General features: G+C 36.0%; 1 protein-coding gene across 4 annotated transcripts in view; it reads left to right on the plus strand.

Annotated features, from left to right (window-relative positions):
- The window catches only part of MMS22L (MMS22 like, DNA repair protein), an 88,891-nt gene that overhangs the window by 8,841 nt on the left and 58,709 nt on the right, over window positions 1-21,341 (plus strand). For all 4 annotated transcript variants that reach the window (XM_053974451.1, XM_053974452.1, XM_053974450.1 and 1 more), the window contains exons 5-12: window positions 613-700; window positions 797-974; window positions 2,106-2,199; window positions 4,155-4,285; window positions 8,112-8,225; window positions 10,027-10,206; window positions 15,539-15,601; window positions 20,936-21,055. In XM_053974451.1, the coding sequence (XP_053830426.1) occupies window positions 613-700; window positions 797-974; window positions 2,106-2,199; window positions 4,155-4,285; window positions 8,112-8,225; window positions 10,027-10,206; window positions 15,539-15,601; window positions 20,936-21,055 (968 nt within the window). The remainder of the gene's footprint in view (window positions 1-612; window positions 701-796; window positions 975-2,105; window positions 2,200-4,154; window positions 4,286-8,111; window positions 8,226-10,026; window positions 10,207-15,538; window positions 15,602-20,935; window positions 21,056-21,341) is intronic.

Consider the following 21,341-nt stretch of genomic DNA (forward strand, 5'->3'; position numbering starts at 1 on the left):
ATGAGAACAACAGCTTAAAAGAACAAAGGCAAGGAGACATATAGCCAGAATAACTGCCTGAAAGCGCATACAGAGCTGCAGGTGAAAGGCAGGATTGTGAATGGATGGCTCTTAGTATTATACAGCTGAAGATCCCGTGCCACAGCGATGCTTCCAACGGAGAGTTACAAAGCGTATTTACAAATAAGTTCACCTTATTGAACTTACTTGTACCTTATTATTGAGCCTTATCACAGTTTAAGTCTGTCAAGAGAAAAGGGTACTGATAAATTGTTTTACCCATGTCTTTACTGAAGGTGTCTTGGAAGCAGTCAGGAAGCAGGGCAGTTGGGCTGAATGATGTCTTCTAGCACTGAGAGTACTGACCCTCACCTTTGCTGGGGTCTTCTTTTCTGTCTGTATCTGGATATGTGCCTGAGATGGTAAGACAAAGCATGGATCTCTCTGGCAAGATGGCATTTAGAAGTGGGTGTTTACCATCAGTCACCTCCCAATTTGTCCTCAGAGGATGTCTTTCCAGTGGTCTGGTCTAATTACTGTGGAGAATGCAAATGTTAAACAAGTCATGGTGTGGTCACATCTGCTTTAAGCTACTGATCTCTTTTACTTCAGGTCAAGCTGCACATTTGCACTCTGAAGCAGAGAACATCAGGCATCAATGTGTTAAGTTTTTGCATTATGTGAAAGTTTTCATCTTCAGGTGAGATTTGCACACATTTTACTAAATTGGGTACTGAGCTTTGTGTAGCTGCTACTTACCTGTCTTCTGGTTGTGTGTATTTTTCTGTGCATTCAGGTATCTGGAACCCCCTAAGGTGGAAAATGATGGAGTGCTGCATAGTTATGAAGAACTAGAAGCTCAGTTACCATCACTATTGGTGGAAGAGCTTCATGCTTTGACCGTGCATGTTGGTCGCCTTTGTGAACTTCCTAGTAATGTTCTGGCAGCATTTACTATTCAAAATCAGGCAAAGGTTGGTGTCTTTTTATAATTTTATTTTTTTATGTGGCATTATGTATTCTACTTGAAAAATTTTGCCTTAATATAAGTTAATCTTTTTGATTTGTTTTTTTTTTTTTCTGTATTAAGTGCCATCCTGTACTTGGTAAACACAACTGATGAGATCTGTATTTTCTGTTGTTTTATTTATGTATTTTTGTTCTATAGCTTTAGAATTCTTCCTATAGCATACAAATGATAATACCAATTACAGGTAGATACGTAGGCTTAAATTAGCATAACTTGTTTAAAAATTCTTTGGTGTTTGTCTGTAGTAATTTAAAATTTCTGAGTATCCAAGTAGGAGGGGCATTTCTTTAAAAATACATTCTGAAATCTGACTCAGAATGGGAGATCTTTTATACAAAGAAAAGTGTAGATGTGGAAGGAGGCACAGCAGCATTAAATACTACTGTGGCATACACCATTAGGATTTGTGCATACACATAGCTAATGCTTTCAAATCTTTTATAAAGACAGAAAAGGAATTTCTGGCTTATGTTTTATAAACTAGTATCTGGAGAGGAATGATGCGCTGAGAAGCAGCACTTTGGATCTTTGTTTAGCTTGTCAGTAGTGGCTGAGCTGATTAAAAACAGTAATTTCAATTAAATTTTAAGGAAGAGAATACTAAAATTTTGGAGCTCACTAAAATTTTAAGAGCTCACTTTAGCAATTTTTGTGCTTCATGATGCTTCTCTTTAAAGAAAAGGTTAACAAAGGGTGTTGTAATTTGTCAAGTTTGAATCAAAACTTCATAAATAGCCTCTTACAGACAGAATTGTAATGAAACTTTGTTTCTTTTTTTTTCTTGAACTGAATGACATGTTTGTATGTTAGATTGTATTTGATCACAGATATTAATAATGTTCATTGCAGTCCATCTTAGAATGTCAAGTCCAACCATTACTCCAGCACCTCTATGTTGTCCACTAAACCATGTCCCCAAATGCCACATCCACATGCTTTTGAACACTTCCAGGAATAGTGATTCCACCACTAAACCTGGGCAGCTTGTTCCAAAGCCTGACCACCCTGTCTTAGCACAGTATCCAGAATTCACTAAAGAAATGTTAAATATATGTAAATATATTTCTAATCACAGGTCTTTCCTCCATCATGGCACTTACTACATCTCCATTTGGATATTAAATGGCTAGTATTAGAAGTTCTTCATGTACTAGGTGAAAAACTGAAGAGTAAGTATGCCGGCCTTTTTATTGAACTTATTCTTTTACATATGACTTACCTAATTTTCCTATCTTGATTTGTCCAGAATCAAAACTACTTTTGGTAGTTTTTAAGCATAGCTGTGTTTAATGGGGTAAACTCAGATATGGTAGAGGTAGGTTCTTTGTGAATCATCGTGTGCTCAAATTAAATAAAATTGAATTAGGAATTTGTTCAGTCAAAACACAGAGTTTGTACTCAGCTGATGCAACATATTAAATATTTAATAACAATACACTTCTTGACATCACAAATAAAAATGCATTTACAGATATCCAGAATACATAACAATGAATGGCAATTGGATGACAACAATGTAGGAAAAGTGTCCAAGGATGGACCAGAACAAGGATCCTTGGAGGAGAGAATTTGTATTGTTAATCATGTGCAACACCAGGAAAATATTGGGCAAAAGAAGAAGCCTCAATCAGGGGAGCTTATAAAAGTACAGAAAGAAAAGGGCAAGGCAATATCTTTTAAAAATTTTTATAAGGCTTTAAAAGGGCAAAAAGTAAGTTGATAGGAGTAAGCTGTTCATAGAAGTTAGATTAAAAAGGTCATAGAATGCAATTGAAAAACTCAATTTCAGAGCAGTTCAGTTTGCTGAAAAATTGGTAAAATACAGAAGAGAACTTTTATTTGCTTTGGGAGGCTTATATCTGTTTTCCATGTCCATTCTACCAAAATAAATCACAAAAGTGTTTTCTTTTATAATTGGTGTGTCACTGCAACCATACCTTCCCTCACACAACCTGATTATACGTTGTGAATATAAATTCCATATAGGAATTGCAACAGTTGAAGTAATGTTGAGATATGGAAAGAGCACACTATATGCTTACCCCAGTAACTGGTGTTGAATCTGAGCTCTTGGATTAACTTTTGGCTGCTCTGAGTGCTGTCACAACACAGCCTTGCTCCCATTAACACATTTTCTCTGTTTCTACATTATTGTATAGTGTGTAGGTTGGCTTTTTGTTCCATAATTCTAAGTTTCTTTTATGATCCATTGTGGGATAGCGTGTTTGCCTTTTTTAGAGCATTTTGGAGAAAGGATAGTGAAACTGTTGGAGGCAATTTATTTTCCAGAATTCAATATTTATTTCTAGATAATGTTCTGAGTTATAATGCTGTCACCTATCTTTGTAAGAGAAAGCTCGTGATTTTTAACAACAAAATTTACTAGTCAAGACAGTCATATCTCTACATACATTATCTTGTATTTTTACGTGCTTAGAATTTCCTAGGTTTTTATCTCATTCTGTAAAGTGTTCTGAATGGAAACTTCACACTGCTGAGACCAGTGGCAGGATAGTGGATTCAGGGTTTCACCTTATATTTCCAGGAATAAAATACAGTCTCATTCTACGTATTGTCTGCTCCACTGATGTCAAGGGAGGTGTACTGTTGAAAAGCTTGTGGAATAAGATCTTACAGCCTCTTAACTTCACCATTTTATCTGTTAATGCCTACAAATGCTCAAGTTGGAACATGATCATGCCAGCTTTCTACATCAACACATCCAAAAGAAAGTGTTAGACCTCTCCAGAATTGTTTGTCATCAACTTGCATATCTGCAAAACATGTCATGATTCCAGAACATGCGCACTGCCATGTGACAAAGAGGAACTTGCAGATAAATAAATCTTTATTCCTCTGCAAAATCTGTGCCAATAAAAGGCTGTAAAGTGCCAAGCTTTTTTACTGTCAGCCTGAATAATACCAGATTTCAGTGCAATGATGACGGAGATTAGCTTGAATTTAGGATGAGCTTTCTCACATGAATTTATAAATTAAAATTACATACAGGTCAACAAGCCCATTCTAAAATATGGATGTATATCTTAGAAGAGAAATCCTGTCTGTTTTATATTGCTAGAACCAAACCTGGAACTAAACAATTATACTTTTCTTTTGTGTTTAGGACAAGTTGTATATGCAAACCATTTCATTAATCTAACCGGAGAGAATCTAACCAATATCAGTTTATTTGAAAAACACTGTGGAAATCTCATATCTGATTTAATAAGTTTGGCCATCAACAGGTATACAAAGGTAACTCTTTTTCCTTATACAGGCCATGGGCAGTTAGATGCTTGTACTGGGAACCATATGAATTGGGTATTGCACCGTGCATAGATGACTTCTTAGTGCTTAATTGTAAATGTTACGTATGGCTTTGTATTTCCATGTTTTAAAGAGTGTTATTTGTTAGGAGCTCAAATTGTGTTATATTTATTCATGACCATCTGGCAGTTGAATGAGACAGTAATATTGAAATGCACTGTGTACAGAGCAGAAGTGAGTGCCACATTTTCTAAGTTCAGTATTCCAGGTTTAATGCCAAACATGGCACAGTCTAAAAGGTTTAGATAAATGCAAAAAAAAAAAGGTCTTTTCAAACTCTCAACAGGAACAAAAAGAGGATAACTCTAATCCTGGCAGTAACCTACCTGGACACTTAGAGAATGTCATATTACGGTTTATTGTTGCAGTGTGCCTATTTTTACTGCCTCATCTTTCCGTTACAGCACTTCTGCATTTGTCATGGGAAAACTTTTCCATGTCTTCTCTTTTGCTTTTTCTTTTCTTCTATAGCTGCAGTGTTTTTCTCACTTGTTTTGAGCACTGCAAAGCTAGAAAGGCATAATAGTTCCATATAGCAGCCAGTAAAACAGCTGTGTAATCTTTGTGTCATTGTGAAACCTGTTTTAGATGGACATGTGTGATCCATGAATGCAGGACTGAACTCTGAGAATAAGTAGCAGTGACCACTGTATGATTTATGTTTTCCTAGTACAAAAGCATAAGAAATAGAGTCCCTCTTCTTCATGTTACTTTTGAGGATGGTGGGAATGGCTGTACTAGCCTTTGATAACTGTTCTTTTAAAATACCTTCCTGTAGAAAGCTGTTACCTTTTAAAATCAGTTTTGATCTATTAAATTATCAGATAATACTGCAACGTTCTCCCCTGACAAAAGGCAAATAGGTGAGAATAATGTTTTAGAAAAGAAAATTCAAATAGTATTTGTTGAACACAGTGCTTGATGGTAGGCTTGGAAATGTCAGATGATAAAATGACAGATTCTACATACCTTCACAGAGCCACATTACAAAGAGAGAAGATTGTTTTGTCCCTGTTTTTTCTTAAGCTTTCTCTAGGTGTGGGCCACACTGCTTGAATTAATTCTATTTGAGATTAATTTCTGAAGTGAAGCTTGTGCTTGATCTGGTGACTCCTGTAGTATAGAACCTTTCTGTCATCCCATAATGGAAATAGCATCCCTCAAAATTGTTGAAAATGCAACTAATACCCGTAGGTAGTAGGTGGCACCATCAGCTCATCACTAAAACATGTCCTTGGGCTTTTGGCTGAGAGCATTCTTGAGTGCAGCTCAACATTTGTGGATATCCTTGGAAAGAGGGACATAAACTCCAGTGTTCTAGACTCATGTTTTCAGATTGGTTTCTTGAGCAGCTTTGGTATCAAGATGCTTGACTTGGATCATGAACTGAGTCCAGTGTGCTCTGAGACACATTTGGCAGAGAAATATATATCCATGGATATCTTTGTTCTGTCTTTAGCAGCTACACCTCTGGCACCAGAGCTGTATTGTCCCAACAGCAGTTTGGGGTTTTAAACATTCTTACCAAGATACTGAAATGAGGATGTTGTGAGAAGAAATCCAGAGTGTAGTCTAAGCAGTATCTGTATGGTGTCTTGCCTTGATGCTACTGCCCAGACTCTATCCTGAATGGACATGAACATTTCCTGCAGGAGAGACCCTGCAGTCTTGTAGAGTAGCACAGTTACAAATGTAAACAGTGGATGAAGAAACCTTGCTGCAACAGCTGGTAGTCCATGTAGAAAGCATGAAACTCATTTCTAAGAGAGTTTCTATGCCTAATACTACTATAAAAACCTCCAATATTGCAGTGCATCTGTAATGAGTAGACTGCTCATTTCCAATGGATCTGTTTTGCTCTTTGGTGGTAAGTCACAACCAGAGTTATTTTTGAGGCACTTCAGTTTTGGAAAGTTAGTAGTTAAATAATGAATTTTTTCAAGAGACTTTAGTGGCCATACTGTTTATTCTCAAGATAATATTTACATAAAATTAGTTCAGGTTGTTGAGAAATTCCTGTAACAGATCTTTAACTAAAAGTGTGAGGAGAGAGAGAGGCACGTGACATACCGTGAGTATATGTGGAAAGTGACTAAAGCATTATTTAAAATAGATCACGTCTACCATGACAATTTATAGGATAAAGAGGATTCTTGAGAGAGAGAAAAAACAAGTTGTTTCACATGTATATATGAATGTAAATTCATATTTATAATTAAAATTATTTAAACCTGATTTGGAGCTGTATGAAACTGTAGTTGTAAACATATTCTAAAGATGTATGATAAATAAGTTTACATCCTCATAAAATATTATACAGATTTGAAATTATTGGTGATATACTTGTTGTTCTAACTGTGAAAGTGTAGGTTTTTAGTCATTCACTCCCACTTCTATATGTCTCACACAGTCTCTGCTGTCACTGCATATTTTGATTTAATTTTTAATTTACACTGTTACGTTTCCAAATTCAGAAAATATTTTAAGTGCCAGTGTGATTTGAGAATAGCTGTGTGTGAATGGATCAGAAAAAACATGAGGATATAAAAATTCAGGTTCCACCTCATCAGATGTAGATGGATAGGAGTTAGTTGGCTAAACTAGTCACCCAAGGTACTTTTTATTGTTATGGAAGGATAACAACTGTTCTGCAGTGAGATTCATTAATCTCTCTAGGTACCTATTCCCCTCTGTTTGCTTTAGAGAGGTGTAGGTTGATTATTCAAACTTGGACTACTTATTGTTTAGGGATAAAATGAGTATAAGCTACTTTGCTTTCCCTCTTTTTTTTTTCTACATTTCTGCCATTGTGTCCTCGATTGAAGGTAAAAAGTGCGGAATTGAGCTGTTTAAGCAAAGCTTTTCTCACAATTTTTGCCACCTCTGAATACTATTCAGTGGCTTCATGTGTCTAAGGATAGATTAAGTGAAGTTTTATCTATAGCATGATTATTTCAAATACAGGTCTGGTAGATGTTAAAATCCTTAAAGCATACAGAGTTTTTTATGTATTTAGCACTTCCTTTTGCTGTTTTGTTTTGTTTCACAATTCAGAGAATGTAAAATTGAAAGATGAATCACAAGAAGACTATTTTGCATTTGAAATGCATCAGTCTGAGTGAATTTTGTTAAATATGGAATAGTAATCGAGTAATGTACATGACTTGAAATATGCTGTTTTCTGCATATTAAAAGAATGCCTTGCAGTAAATTTACCGAAAAGCAGATTTTGTGAAATGTTGTGGGAACATTAACATCCTCTTCATGCCAACAACAACATACTCTACTAGCATTAGGCCTTAGTCATTAAGGATTTTTCAGTTAAAAATAACAATAATAGCTGGTAAATAATTTGAAATCCTTTTCTTCTCAAGAACATCAAGAAAATGTAATCAATCATTTTCTTTTCCTTACTATCAGACAATGGATTAGTATTTATTGTAACTTCATTTAGGACATGGAATGCCATTTTTATGCGATTAAATAATGTCTGAGAGTGAATCAGAAGAAACTAGGAGGAAATAGCACAACGTATAATTTATGTAGAAATAGGAAAGAGTCTGTGTTATATGAGAGAGATATTCTGGATGTTAGTGAATAATGCACCTTTGAATGTGTAATTGTAACTATATTTACCTGGAAAAAAAAAAACCTTCAAACCAAACAGCCAAGACAAGAGGAAATACTGATATATAAAACACCATTTCAAAAATTAACACTTCTGTGAATAATTTTATTCCATATTCTCTTTAAGGTGCGACTTTCTGAGGCTCTTACCAGTAGCCATTATTCCTGTACCTGCGTGAAAGAACTATGGATTCTACTTATTCAATTGCTGGACCACAGAAATAAAGGGTCTAATACAGAGGTAAAGGAAGAATACTGTTACATTTGCAGTACAGTCACCAATTGTTCCCATATGGCCATGAATGCACAGATCTGGTGGTAGAACTGAACCTCCTGTTTGCTCCAGGAGAACTGCATGCTAACTCTGATGCCTTGGGCCATTGTCTTAAATGTGCATGAAATCCTGACTCTAGGTTTGCAGTATACTGTTGGGTTATGACCTAGGGCATTGATAAGGAGCACTTCTAATGCTGAAGAAAGCAAAGCAAAGGAAGATACTGTGCAAGTTCTATTCTTTTTATGGAGGAGCAAAACACAAAAAGCCATGCTTACATCTTTTTAAAAAAATTATTTCTAGTTTCTGTGATATGTCACGCAATGAATCATCTCCAGGCATTCGAAACGTGAACAATGATCCAGCTAGCTCATGTTGCTGTCTTTGTTACCCATCTGTACAAGAACAACCTGTGTATAGTCTTGAATCTTGTAGTTGCTGACTTTTCTAGATGCCCCCTTATACTTCTATTGGAAATCAGCAAATCACTGCCTGTTCTCCTTTTTATACCAGTACAACCTTATATGCCTCTTCAGTTTGTTTTTTTTTTTTTTTTCCTGATATATGCTATCTTCTGCCTTTTCTAGGCTGATGAGTCTTACTTCTTACAGTAATTCTTTTTTTCAGGTGCTATTCTTTACCTCTGGTCATCTTTGTCACCCTTCTCTGAACCTTTTTCCATATTACCATGTCCTGTTTTGAATAACAGAGTGCCAGGATGACATTCAGTGTTCCAAACATGGGTTAGGAGGCCATGTGGTTTTATACATTGCATAATGATATCTTCTGTTTTGTTCTTTTCGTTTGCTGATATTTTCTAGCATTTTAATTTTTTTCTTTGACTGCTGTTTGGGATTGAACTGATGATTCTCTGAATGAATACTAAGAAGTGACAAAACCCTTTGTTCTCTGAAATAATCTTAGTAAGAACCAAAGCAGCCATCTGTGCCATGAGTACGGTTCACTTAGTAGAGAATGAAGTACTTCAGAGTAGAGGGTTTGCACTGATGGCTGTTTGCTTGTTAATGCCAACAGATGTAAAGGTGGACAGCACAGGTGTTACTGTGTTACTGTTAAGCATTTGCACTGGCAAGAGCACTTTGCAGCTAAGTTAGGATCAAGACCCAGCTAAGGTGGGTGAAATACACATGCAAAGAAGTCCTAGAGAGCTTCCTTAAAACTAGGAAAGATAGGCACAGGCTGGAAGAAATAGTAATATTGTGATATAGGCAAGGGTCTGAGTCAATGAGAATTAATCAGTTTGTCAGTGCTGGAGCAGACTTTGACAAAACAGGGAATTGGAAACTCTGTTTGCTGTCTTTCAGATTGATTTTCTACTACCTACTGTGTTGCTCTTGATTAGGATAGTCTGCCACTAGAAGTTTTTCAAAAATATGTTTTAACAATTTTTCATTAAAGAACTCTAACCTTTCTCTTGTTGAGTGTTGGGGCACCATCCTGTCTGCATGTCATCAGTCCATCAGCTTGTAGTTTTGCTTGTGAAGTATTGCACTGGATTCTTCCTGGTGACCCAAGCTTATCCTTTCACTTTGCTTTCTACTGACATTTGAGAGAGGACTTTCCAAGGTAGCCTTGAGTTTTCTGTGGTAATACTCACCACTGTTTTTTGATATTTTCTTTAAATGACTGTCATCTTGCTTGTTCTCTGTTAAAGCAAATTAATCAATAGGACAGTGTTGTAGAGAAAATTGTTACCATAGGTTTTGTTACTGAAGACAGTTCAAATTAACTTTTGCATTTTCTACAGTGTTTCTGGAGCTTGGTAAACACAACCCTGAAGAATATCTTTGAACAGCCAAGTACTTCTGAAAGTGTGTCTGGGTTTGAAACAGTTCACTGTAAAGACCCATTGAGTTTTAGCTGGTGGATGATGAGTCATCTAGCACCACTCTACCAGTTTGACCGTAATGGAAATCTAGATGAAAAGGTGGGTATGCTTTTTGCTAAATGCCTAAGAGTTATTATAATTGATTTTGATCTCTTTGGTTATTTTTGTTGACAGAAAACAATTAGTTTTGTAATGCAGGAATTTTCATACTCCTTAAAGGAAATAGTTTTTAGGTTGGAAGTGTTAAAATGTGCTTTGTACAAGCTGATAAATGTTCTGGAGCCCCACACATATTCATGTTACATACCACATATTCAGTAGAGTACTGTGTGAAGGAAACTTGAAATATCCCAACTAGTTAGTAACACATACTTAATGACGTAGCATATGGTTTAAGATTGCCTGCAGCATAAATGCTTCACTGGGTTTGTTGTTTTAGGAATTGAGCACATGAGTTTGTGGTTTATGAAGTATGAATCTCAAACACTGACTGTGTAATTATTAATGTCACTTATTTTTCTAAAGTGATAGCTCTGCTCTGGATAAATTTCAATCTGTCTAATTGCATTACATTTGCATCCCAGCCATAACATCATAAGATGTATATATATTTGTGTATACAGCTTCACTTTTATGTTGGTATGCTACCAATGGATACTGTCTAATAACTTGAATTCAGGTTAGGGAACTTGCACTTGCTGAGGCAATTCATCCGTTTTGAGATGTATAAAAGCTGACCATTTTTCTTAATTGTCTATAGAGGAAGCTTGTTAGAACCCAGTGAGATGGATGAAGACCCAGAAACTGAGGGTTTGGGTGGTTTTGGTGTAGTGTTTTGCTTGGGTTTTTTCTCCCCAGCAGTGTTTTTTGCACTACGGAGACTCTGGTCATACCATCTTCTGTCATTTGTCTTTCTGTTCTTTTGTGCTCTTACTGTTATTTTTTTTTTCTGTTTGTTTTGGGTTTTTTGTTTGGTTTTTTTGGGACAGGGGTGTTGGTGGTCTCTTTGTTTGATTTTGGGGTTTTTTTAGTGTGGTGGCTTTTTTAACCTTTCAGCTGCATTGCCCATATTCCCTAATTTTCCAAGCATAAACTTTATGGCATCTTCCACAAACAGGGCTTAATTGCCCTTTATTGTGAATTGTCTTTATTATTTGTAATTTAACAGTGTGTATTAAAACTGTTCTTTCTGTTAAAATTGGTACTGTGATTTCTATTCCTGATTTAGGATGAAAGGTTAAAACCTGGAAATGTGTTTGTGAACTGCAAATCTGTAAGAAGGGAAGAATGATCATGTAGGTTGAGCAGTTTTGGTAATTTAAAATTCCTCTCTTTGTTTTTAGATTTTTAAAAGCATTAAGTCTATAGAGAATGAAAGAAAAATGTTGAAATTCTGGGAATGCTTACAATCCTAAGTAAAATTAGACTTTCCAAAGAAAATAAGAATTACTTGGATTTTCTAATCTGCAAATTTGTTAAAAGAATTTTAAATGTAGCAAAGGTGTGTTAATTCAGTCCTTGAATACTTCATTAAAAAACTCATGACCATGTCTGTTCTCTAGAGGACTTGGCCCACGTAGGCTACTTATGCTTCTTCTGTTTGCCAGTTTACAAATCCTTTAGCAGGCCATGGCAGGCTCCTTGTTAGCATGTGGCAAAGTGAAGCAACTTCTTGCACATTTATACCATGTAAAGGTGCAGACCAGGTCTGATTGTTACACTGAGGGTTGTCTCAAGCTTCCCTTGGTTTTGCATGTTAGTACTACCTGGTGAGGGAGATGCATGCGGTCCAGAGAGTTTTATAGAGGACCTGGCAAGATAGAATTACTACACTTCTGCTTCTTAGTGGAATTTAGAAAGTGAGAAGAGGTTATTCCCAGGTGAAATACAGAAATCAGTGTGAAGCACACATTTATACTGGGTTTCTTATATTTAATGCCCTAATCCAAATACAGTGATACAATGTTTTATCATTGGGGCTTTTTTCCTGTATCTCACTCCGATAGATACTCTGTATTTAGCTTCATGAGAGATTATTTTTTTGCCCCAGGCACTATATTATTTACATAAGCCAAAAAAAATGTAGAATGGAAAAAAGGATTCCTGTTTTTCTTATTTTAAAATAGGAATCTGAGACACAGTGACAGGAAGTGACTTGCCCAAGATTAAATAATACTTTTCCCTTAGACCTCACCTGGGAGAAGAGAATTTCCAAGTCTTGATTTGTAAATCATGAGCCCATCCTGTGCATGGTTCTCTTGATGTTTCCAGTAGTTTTTATGTTCAAACTGTTAGCTGTGCTTTGCATTTTTAAGTTATTGTTTGTCCAGGGATCCCTGTTCTCGTACAAAAAAATCTTATCAGTAACATCAGGGCCTTCTCACCCACCACAGTATTATAATCTGTCATAGACAGGTTGATGGTAACCATCCCTTTGGATCCTGTTCCCCTCCTTGAATTGCAACCTCAAAATATTTTTGGAACATTATAAGGTAAAACAGTCTGTGATATGAATTTGTGAAGTGGGTAGAATTACATGAGGACTCTGTAGTCTTGTTTTGTTGATTGAACATAGGATGCAATGGCTTTGTGACACATGCTTTCTTTTAATTAACTGTGATCAGAGGTGGGAGTGTGATGTGTCGTAATGATGGTTATTCATGTGCTCTGTAGCAGCAATTGCCTCTAAGCCTATGTCATCTGTGGAAGATTTTCAATTTTTTAATGTGGTCTGCATGGCTGTAAGGTTGTTAAGAAAGCTTTTAAAATTCTAAATAGGTTTCAGACTTCCTTCTTTTTATTTTTTTCCCCTTTAGCTCATAAAACGCAATTTCAAATATGCAATGATTCATATATATTGAATATATATTTCACATACATGAAACCACATTTTTAAACTAGAAAGTTTTAGACAGGTTTCTTAGGGACTGTTCTGAGGGATGTGTCTCTTTCCATATTCCCCTGTTCAGGTCCCACTTCACTCTTCTGAAAAGCAGGATTTGTATATTTAAAACTCAAATGGGACCTGATGAGAAAATTTGCTACTTCTGAACATTGCAGGGGTCAATTTTAATATCCTGTAGGCTAAGGTAATATAGGCAGAGTTACTTGGGGCTAAGAATTCTTTCCTTTGAATAGAATAATCTGAAATGACTATGTGGCAAGATATGCAAACATGGATTTCAGCAAAGAAGCCTAATATAGCTTTTCCAGGTACTCAGCTGTTAGGCCTTGCAAAAGTTTTTTCCTGCAACCTCAGCTCAAGTTTTTGGTTTTAGCAGCACTGGTATGCACTGTGAGGTCTCCGGGTTTTGTTAATTTCTAGGACTCTCTGGGGGTGGAGGGGAGGATATTTTAAGACACACAGTTTGGAGTTGAAGATGTAGGTTCTGTGTGTGTTCTGACCAGGACAGATTGTGAACAGTGATAGGTGCTGTGCCATATTGCCCGTGCAATAGGGAGTACTGTTTGGATATAAATCTATTGGGATTTGAATGGAGCAAGTCTGTTAAAATATAGATACAATTGTAACTAAAAAGAGTGCAGCAGGTGGTTGGTGTCCTTCTTTCCTGACCTCGGACTGAACTTGGGTGCACTCTTGTAATCAATCCCAGTTGGTGTCAGGAGTTTGCCCTAGATTGCTCCAAGATCTTGTAAGGTGATCTGCATACTGCAGACGAGCTGGAACTTTGGCAATAAACACCTGTTGTATAAAACATGTATCCTTGGTCTATGGTGCTGCTAAAAACATGTTCTAAGCAGGCTGATTCAAACATTCAAGTGCTCTCACAGACATTTAGCATAATTCTAATATCTACTTATTGCTGCCAAAACTGGGCTTTTAGCAGTTGTTTAGCTTTCCTTGAAATCCTGCAGTAGGATGTTGCCTGTGTGTAGGTATTCACATAAAATCAGGCTCTAAAATACAGTCAGAAATCAAATGTACATAATGGCCAGATCTGTCTTGACATGCTGGTTGTTCATGTCCTGGGTTTACCTGTTATTGAAGTGCTGCCTTTACTCCTTGACTACCTGTTGATGCAATGTCCTGTCCTGACACAATGCTAGCTCTGGTTTCATGATACAGAGCCTTTGGCATCAGTAACAGCTTAAATCCTGTTCACCACCCTAGGCATGATATGCCCTCTGCTCTTCTGGCACAATTTTTGGTTTCCCGTGACGTAAGTCAGGCCCTATTCCTTTTTTCTTTCTTTCTTCCTCTCCTAAAGCTCTGTGTTGATTCACTGTTCTGGCTCAGATTCCCACAAACAGAAATACGAGAACAACTGAGCGGTGGCATGCTATATAGTTGTGAGGGCAGAAAGAGGAGCTCAGGATGAGGAAGAAGCAGTGGGAATTTCTTAACTGATATGGGTCAAGTTCCTGAATCATGAAATCACAGCTTTAGGGTAATTTTCTATAGATCTGTCCTTTCATTTATATTTGTTCCATAAACAGCCTCTGGGCTGTGACTTGCTATCATTGTTTGTCTTTCAGTATTCTCTTTTTCTTGTGGTGCAAAAATGTAGTCACCAAGTAGTCAAATAGTGTTGGATGAATATTAGTGAATCTTTTAAAAGAATCAATTTGTAAAATTATTTTGGTGCTTTCTGGAGTTCTGTGTGAAACTGTCACCAAGCCACACCATTAACCAGTTGAATCAGTAGCAGAGAAGAATGGAGCACAATGGTGTTGCTGCTGGAAAATAGTTATATTTCAATTACCAAAGCATAAAATGCTCTTTATTGTAAGTTCTAAGCTGATGTTTAAAGGACAGCTATCTGCAGAATAATGTACAAGACTTAACAGCTGTGGTAATGGAGGGAACAAGTAAGGGAGGACAATGATGGAAGTACTATGTTCACACATCTACTTATCTACAGAGGCCATATACGTAGCTGTAAGAGATGGTTGAATATCCTAGAAATGTAAGTATATTGGCCTTGTTTTTTTTTTTTTTTCTCCTGAGAAAAGGGCCTTAGTTGCAAGGCCTTCTACCCTTTTCTTTACCACTTTGAATAAATAGATGGAAAATAAAAAAGCAAGAAAATATGAGACTATACCTTTTCTTCCTTCTTACCCCTTATAGCTTCCTTTTTACAGAACATTAAAGAAAGAAACTGTAAAGCATTCTTCTTGGGCTAATAAAAATGCCTGATTCTTTTTCATCTCCATTAAAAGTGAAGGTTGGGATTGCAAATGAGTCACCTGAAGTGGTGCAAGTTGCATAGTTATTATTTTTATTAGCTTTCTGAGGGCTAATTTTTAGGACAGGTATCAATTACATTCAAATAACAGAAAAGCTCTTTTTGGTGATGACTACTGTATTCTGTCATAAAATTAAATATTTCTGGAAATATTTTCTGTGCTTATTTTTGTGTTATTACATAGTGCTTCCTGTAATCTATTCATGTTCATAATTATTTTTCAGAAACAGAAGGAATCCAATTGGAAATTTGTGGAGGAACTCCTTAAAAAATCCACTGATGCTCAAGTAAGTGTATAAAGGCAAGAATAATGAACAAGGGAAGTGTCAGGGATGCTTTCAGGAAAAGACAGTGCATGAAACAAAGTCCAACTAACAAGTGTATTTTTGGAGTTGTGGTGTTTTTATCACTGGTAAATGAACAACCTTGACATAGCTAAACTATGACAGTGTACAGTTCCTTCCTTGTTAGCAGTTCCACTTGGTTTAAAGTGCTTGTGCTTGATGCTAAATCGTCAGATAAAGAAAAAAGATAATTATCCTGGAAGGGTAGTATATGGCTTCTTAGACAAGATGTATTCAGAATAAGAACTGGATGCTTAGAAAATGTAAATCAGATACTGAATGTAAGGATATCAAGTTGAGGAGACATGATGAAGGAGATAGTCAGTTGCATTGAAAATTCAGCTATATCCTCATCACAGCGGGAAGGTGACTTGCCTTGCCGAGCAATTTGTCTTACAGGCTTGAATCAAACTCTTACTGATAAGGTTCTAGTTTCTGAGCACTCATTTCATACCTTATCATTTTTCTTTCTGCAGAATGGTTAATGCAATGCTTCATGGCCCAGAGGTCAGAATTGACCTCCTTTTAATATGCTTTTAAATATGCTGTTCATCAAGTTTTTAAAATAAGTTACATTGTAGCTCTATAAATTTGTTCTGAAGTTGCATGGTACAAATTGCAAATGTTGTATCGGCAATGCCTGTAAAAATATTTTTTTTACTTAGGTATGTTTAAGACAAGAATAAACACGTTTATTTTTTCATTTGGTATATGAAATTAAGAAAAATCCTGAAAAATTCTGTTGTTCAAAAAGCAGAAGGGGAATCAGTTCTTTCAGTTTTTTAAATTATTAAATCTGTGTTGCTCATGGAGTAGCAACAACCATAGTTAAAGCTGGAATGCAGAACAATACTTGTTACAACTTTTCAATAAGAAAATATTTTGGCTGTTAGGAGAGTTGAAATTGATAGCATGATTTTTCAGATTTTAATACTCTAAACATAAACTCAAATGCTTGGCTATGTAGTTGTAGTCTTTCAGTTTAAAAGCTTAAGTCTTTTTGAATGATTTTACAGCATATGACTGAAAATACAAACTGTGCATATACATTACAACTACAAGTGATGACATTACTTATTGGATGCTTACAGTGCTGTGAGAGAAATTGGAGAGATTTAGATAAGATGCATAAAAACTGAGTAGTTTATTAGCCACCTTCCTGTTTGCATCTTCTGTATGGCAGCAACCTGAGACACATATTTGTAGTTAATGTTCTTTTCTTCAAAATAATCCCCTTTGCTTGTGATTGTTTATTATTTTGAATAAAGATTACTTTGAAGCAGAACATACATAAAATACACAGTTTTTGATGCTTCTGTTAAAAAAGGATTGAACTGTAGACAGTTTAGAAAGGCACCTAAGTGGCCAAGTTCAGACTACTTGCATATTGAGTCAGTCATGACACAGTAATATGAAGCAAATATGTGTTTTAATTTCCAAAGGCAACGGCTGTTGGAATTAAAACAAACCCTCATTTGCCAAAGACGTGGTTGTAACTATTACCACCCATCTAAGGAGCCATCTAGTTTATTTCCTTTTTTTATTTGTTCATTATTTTTTCTTGCATTATGGAGTTAGCTGCCCGAAGGAAGTGCTCCTTGGGGAACATTAATTCCTATATGTGCATGCACGAGTGAATGGAGTACTTTATTAAAACACGAGTCCTGCTCCCTGTCCCTGCACTGCAGCCTTCTTGACAGTGTCTAGGAAGGAGAATTCTTTTGCCAGTAGACATGTCCATCTCCTCTGTTGGTCTGTCAGCTTCAAGTGGCCACTCCTGCCTTTTATCTTATCTTTTTGCATCTCTTAAGTATTTTTGAGTCCAGAAAATGTAGTAATGAGAAGCACAATGAGATATCAAGAAGTCAGTAATGAAATGGAACATTGAAAAATGGGAAAAAGCAAAACTGATAATAGTACTCTTTGAATGAACAGCAGGACAGAATTGATGATACTGCCTATTAACACTTGGCATGACTTTGTAAGTTAATCCTATCTGAGCCATCCTTTTCAGCATATGGCCTCTTATCTACTAAAGATGCACAGCAATAACTGTACAAAATAAATTATAAGAAATAGTAGTGCTGAATTGTCTGTGTGCTAGAGAGGGCAGGAGTTGGTAGTTAAAAACTTCATTTTTAGGTATATGGCAACTTAAAAACTAACCATATTTAGTACTGTGTTCATCAACCTCATAATCTTGTCCTTGTTACTCCCTAATTTCCCTATAGCTTGTAGAGTGTACATGCTCAGAAGAATGGCAATTTACACTGAATGGGGGGGAAATTAAGAAGAAAACAAGTATGTATAGTTTTGTATTCAAAAGCATCTGAAAAAGGTGCAGAACATACATTTGTAAGGTAAATTGATCATCTCCTACCAATCACTGTTAATGTCTCTTCATTTGAGCTTCAAATTCTGTGTTGTGAAAAGATGATTCAATAGGTGTTGCAGCCACTGAGGGTAGCAGAGCATAACGAAGCAGCAGAAGCTGAAGTTAGCTTTAACATCCTTAGGACAGCTAAACATTGGGATACAAAAATGCCTAACCAGTGGTAAATCTGCAGCATTCTGGTAGTTTCAGTAATACTGTTGTGTTTAGTGGTCCACATGCAGGCAGTAGAGAGCCTAAGGCATGGTAATCCAGGTGGGTCCATCCAGAACATGGTGCTGCATGTCCAGGTGAAGGAGGTTGAGGGATGCCCTAATGCCCTGTTCCCAACACAAACTCCTTTAAGATCCAGTCAGCCTGCTGCTGAGCAAGGAAAAGATGTGAAAGTGCTGTTCATCCTACGGGATCAATAGTGATGGGAACCAAAAGCACCCTGTGAGAAGATAGGAGCAATCATGGATACCTGGGCAAGTGTAGTGTGCTTCTGCCTTGGATATATACTTTCAGCTTCAAGCAGTTGCCCAACCGCTGAGTTCTTCAGCCACAAGTTGCCCTCTTCTTAAACTCCAGGTGTATAAAAGTTGAAAAAAAATTGCTTATGTGAAAAAACACCCAGTTCTATCACAAAAAAGGGGCATTTTTGGGGAAACTAGTTGTATGAGATGTTTCCTACCTTTTCTGTGATTTGGAATTCTTGTCCAAAAGAAGAAAAAAAGCTGGTTTACAATTCTTTTTGTACTACAAAATGAAAATTGTTGTAGTAGTAATATTATCATAACTGTATTTGTCTACTAGGCAATATCAAACTGACTGTGGGTTGTCAGTATAAGAGGAATTTGTGTTTATGAAGTTTTATTGTGAGAATCAAAAGCTTTTTAGTTTGTAAGAGCTAATAACAGTCTGTCTTATTAGACTTCTCATTTTAGAAAATAAATACTTCGTGCTGTTTCATTTCTGCCTCAATTTTGTTATACTTTCACTGTATTTTTTGTTTAATTCTACCTTAAGAGAGATAGAGAAGTATTTCTTGGGTTTCTAGGAAAACCAATTTTGTTACTACAGTAGGAGGTCATAAGAGAAAAATGTTATGTTTAGATAGTACTATCATTTTGATAGTATCAGGTGTTCCTCCCTTCTGTGATAAATTAAAAGCTGACTACCTCAAGAGTTCTGATAGTATTTCCAGCAGTGCAAGAGACCATTTTAAGCAAAAGAGCAATGAGAGAATCCATTAATCCCAGGGATATTTGAAGTCTGGGTACTCTTTTATATTAAATTTGAGATAAAGCCTTCAGTGCTATCTTGGTTTGGGAAACTCTTCTAAAACTATTGTTGGACAGATAAATAATGGTTCAAATTGAAGCTTCTCAACTGCTGTGTTTATTGTTGAATTAATTTAACTGAAGCAGTCATTGTTTGTTGAATTAGATTCTAAACATAACCCTAGATTCAAAATACAACTTCAAGACTAAACATTCCCTTTCTGGGAATTTTTTAAATGGTGTTTGTTTTGGTATTTTTTGTTTCATTTTTGTTTGATTTCTTTTTTTTTTTTTGCAACCTTGTAACTGGGTAGATCCCTCTAAAGAAATAGGTATGTTCAGCTGCAGGTTTTTTTGTTTTACATCAAGACTCTTGCTTTTATTTATTACAAAAACCCAGCTGTTCTGCCCTTGTTTTTCATGCAAGATTGGGTTTTTTTTTTTTGGGAAGTGTTTTTGGAAGAATTAATAATTATGTCATATATTAAAAAAATACTCGAGTATCACCTTTCACCTTTCACCATTTGTTGGCATTTTTATTACATTTGAATTACTATTCTGAATATTTTTTTATGGAATAAAATAGGAATAGGAATACTTTCCTATTTCATTGGGTTTTGTATCTTACACATAATGTCTTGAATATATAATTTTCTATGACAATTGAAAATGTCTTTTCAATTTCAAGTTGTTTTAGGAATGTACCAGTTTAGAAGCCATATGCTCCACATTAATTGTTCATAAGAAGAGAAGGCAGAGTAGGCAGAGAAGGCAGGTAGGAGTTCTTGTAGGTGATTGTACAATTGTTTGCAGTGTTGTGATAAAGTGTAGCAAGTCAAGTTTTCCACATGAAAGTATAGCCAGGTAGAGACAAGTTATGAGTTAGACTCATTTGTGAGGCATTGAAAACAGGGGAAAAAAAACCACACTCCAAGACATGGTAAGTCATAAGAAGTAGCACTGTGAGCAAGTCATAGAACCATGGAATGTTTTGGCTTGGAAAGGACCTTAAAGATCATCTACTTCCCACACCCCTGCCATGGGGTAGAGGTGTTGGACTGACTCACACATGTAAAAGTCTGCTCTTAAGACAACTGCACACAAGTTGGTCCATTAGGCCACTTTTGCAGCCAGTGGAGATAATTAAGCCCTTACAGGAATTATCACCCTAAAAGTAGGATGCCTAAAATAGGCTGGGTTAAACATAATTTTAGTTCAGAGCATGGAGCTATTAATATCCTACCTCCCATGAAAGTTTTGTTTTGTTGTTACCAAAAGCTGGATGAGAATAACTCCACTTTCATTATCACACAATTACTACCTGAATGCTTCACTGTGTTCAAATTGTTTGGTATTTCCTATTTTCTTTCCTATGAACCTTTTCAGAAGTCTTTTCCAACCTAAATGATTCTGTGATTCTATGATTCTGGGATGAACCAGCATTGGCTGGTTTGCAGGGTGCAATTGTCAGCTTATTTCTTCGAGTTCATTGCTTGTATTAGCAGATGCATTTACTCAACAGTATATAATTAAAAATATTTTTTATATTAGGAAATTACTTTGAATAGTCTGGTAGTACTGGTTTTAGGTATCCTACAATTAATTTTTTACTTCCTTTTCAAGACTGGTGTGTTGGAGGAACACTTACGAATGCATCTTCAGTGCTGTTTGACTTTGTGCAGTTTCTGGGATTTGAACTTATCTGTTGTCACCATACTCTGGGATTATTACAGCAAGAATCTGGTAAGTAGATGAATATATAAAAATGTAGAATTACATGTAGACAGTCCTTGATTTTTGCCAATTAATTCTGATTTTCCTGTAGCCCAGCTTGATTACTATACTTGTGTAAAACTACCTAATCGATGACAGTATCCTTAAATTTGCTATGTTTGTGTAATCATGTTTAAATTTGTTATGGTCTGTTACTTTATGAAATTATAGAATATGATCATATATTTTAAGTCCTATTTTTCATCAGGACTACTGAGTTTAAGATCTTGTAAAAATACTTTGCGCACAGTTACAA

This window comes from Vidua macroura, chromosome 3 (genome assembly GCF_024509145.1).
Source record: "Vidua macroura isolate BioBank_ID:100142 chromosome 3, ASM2450914v1, whole genome shotgun sequence".
NCBI lineage: Eukaryota > Metazoa > Chordata > Aves > Passeriformes > Viduidae > Vidua > Vidua macroura.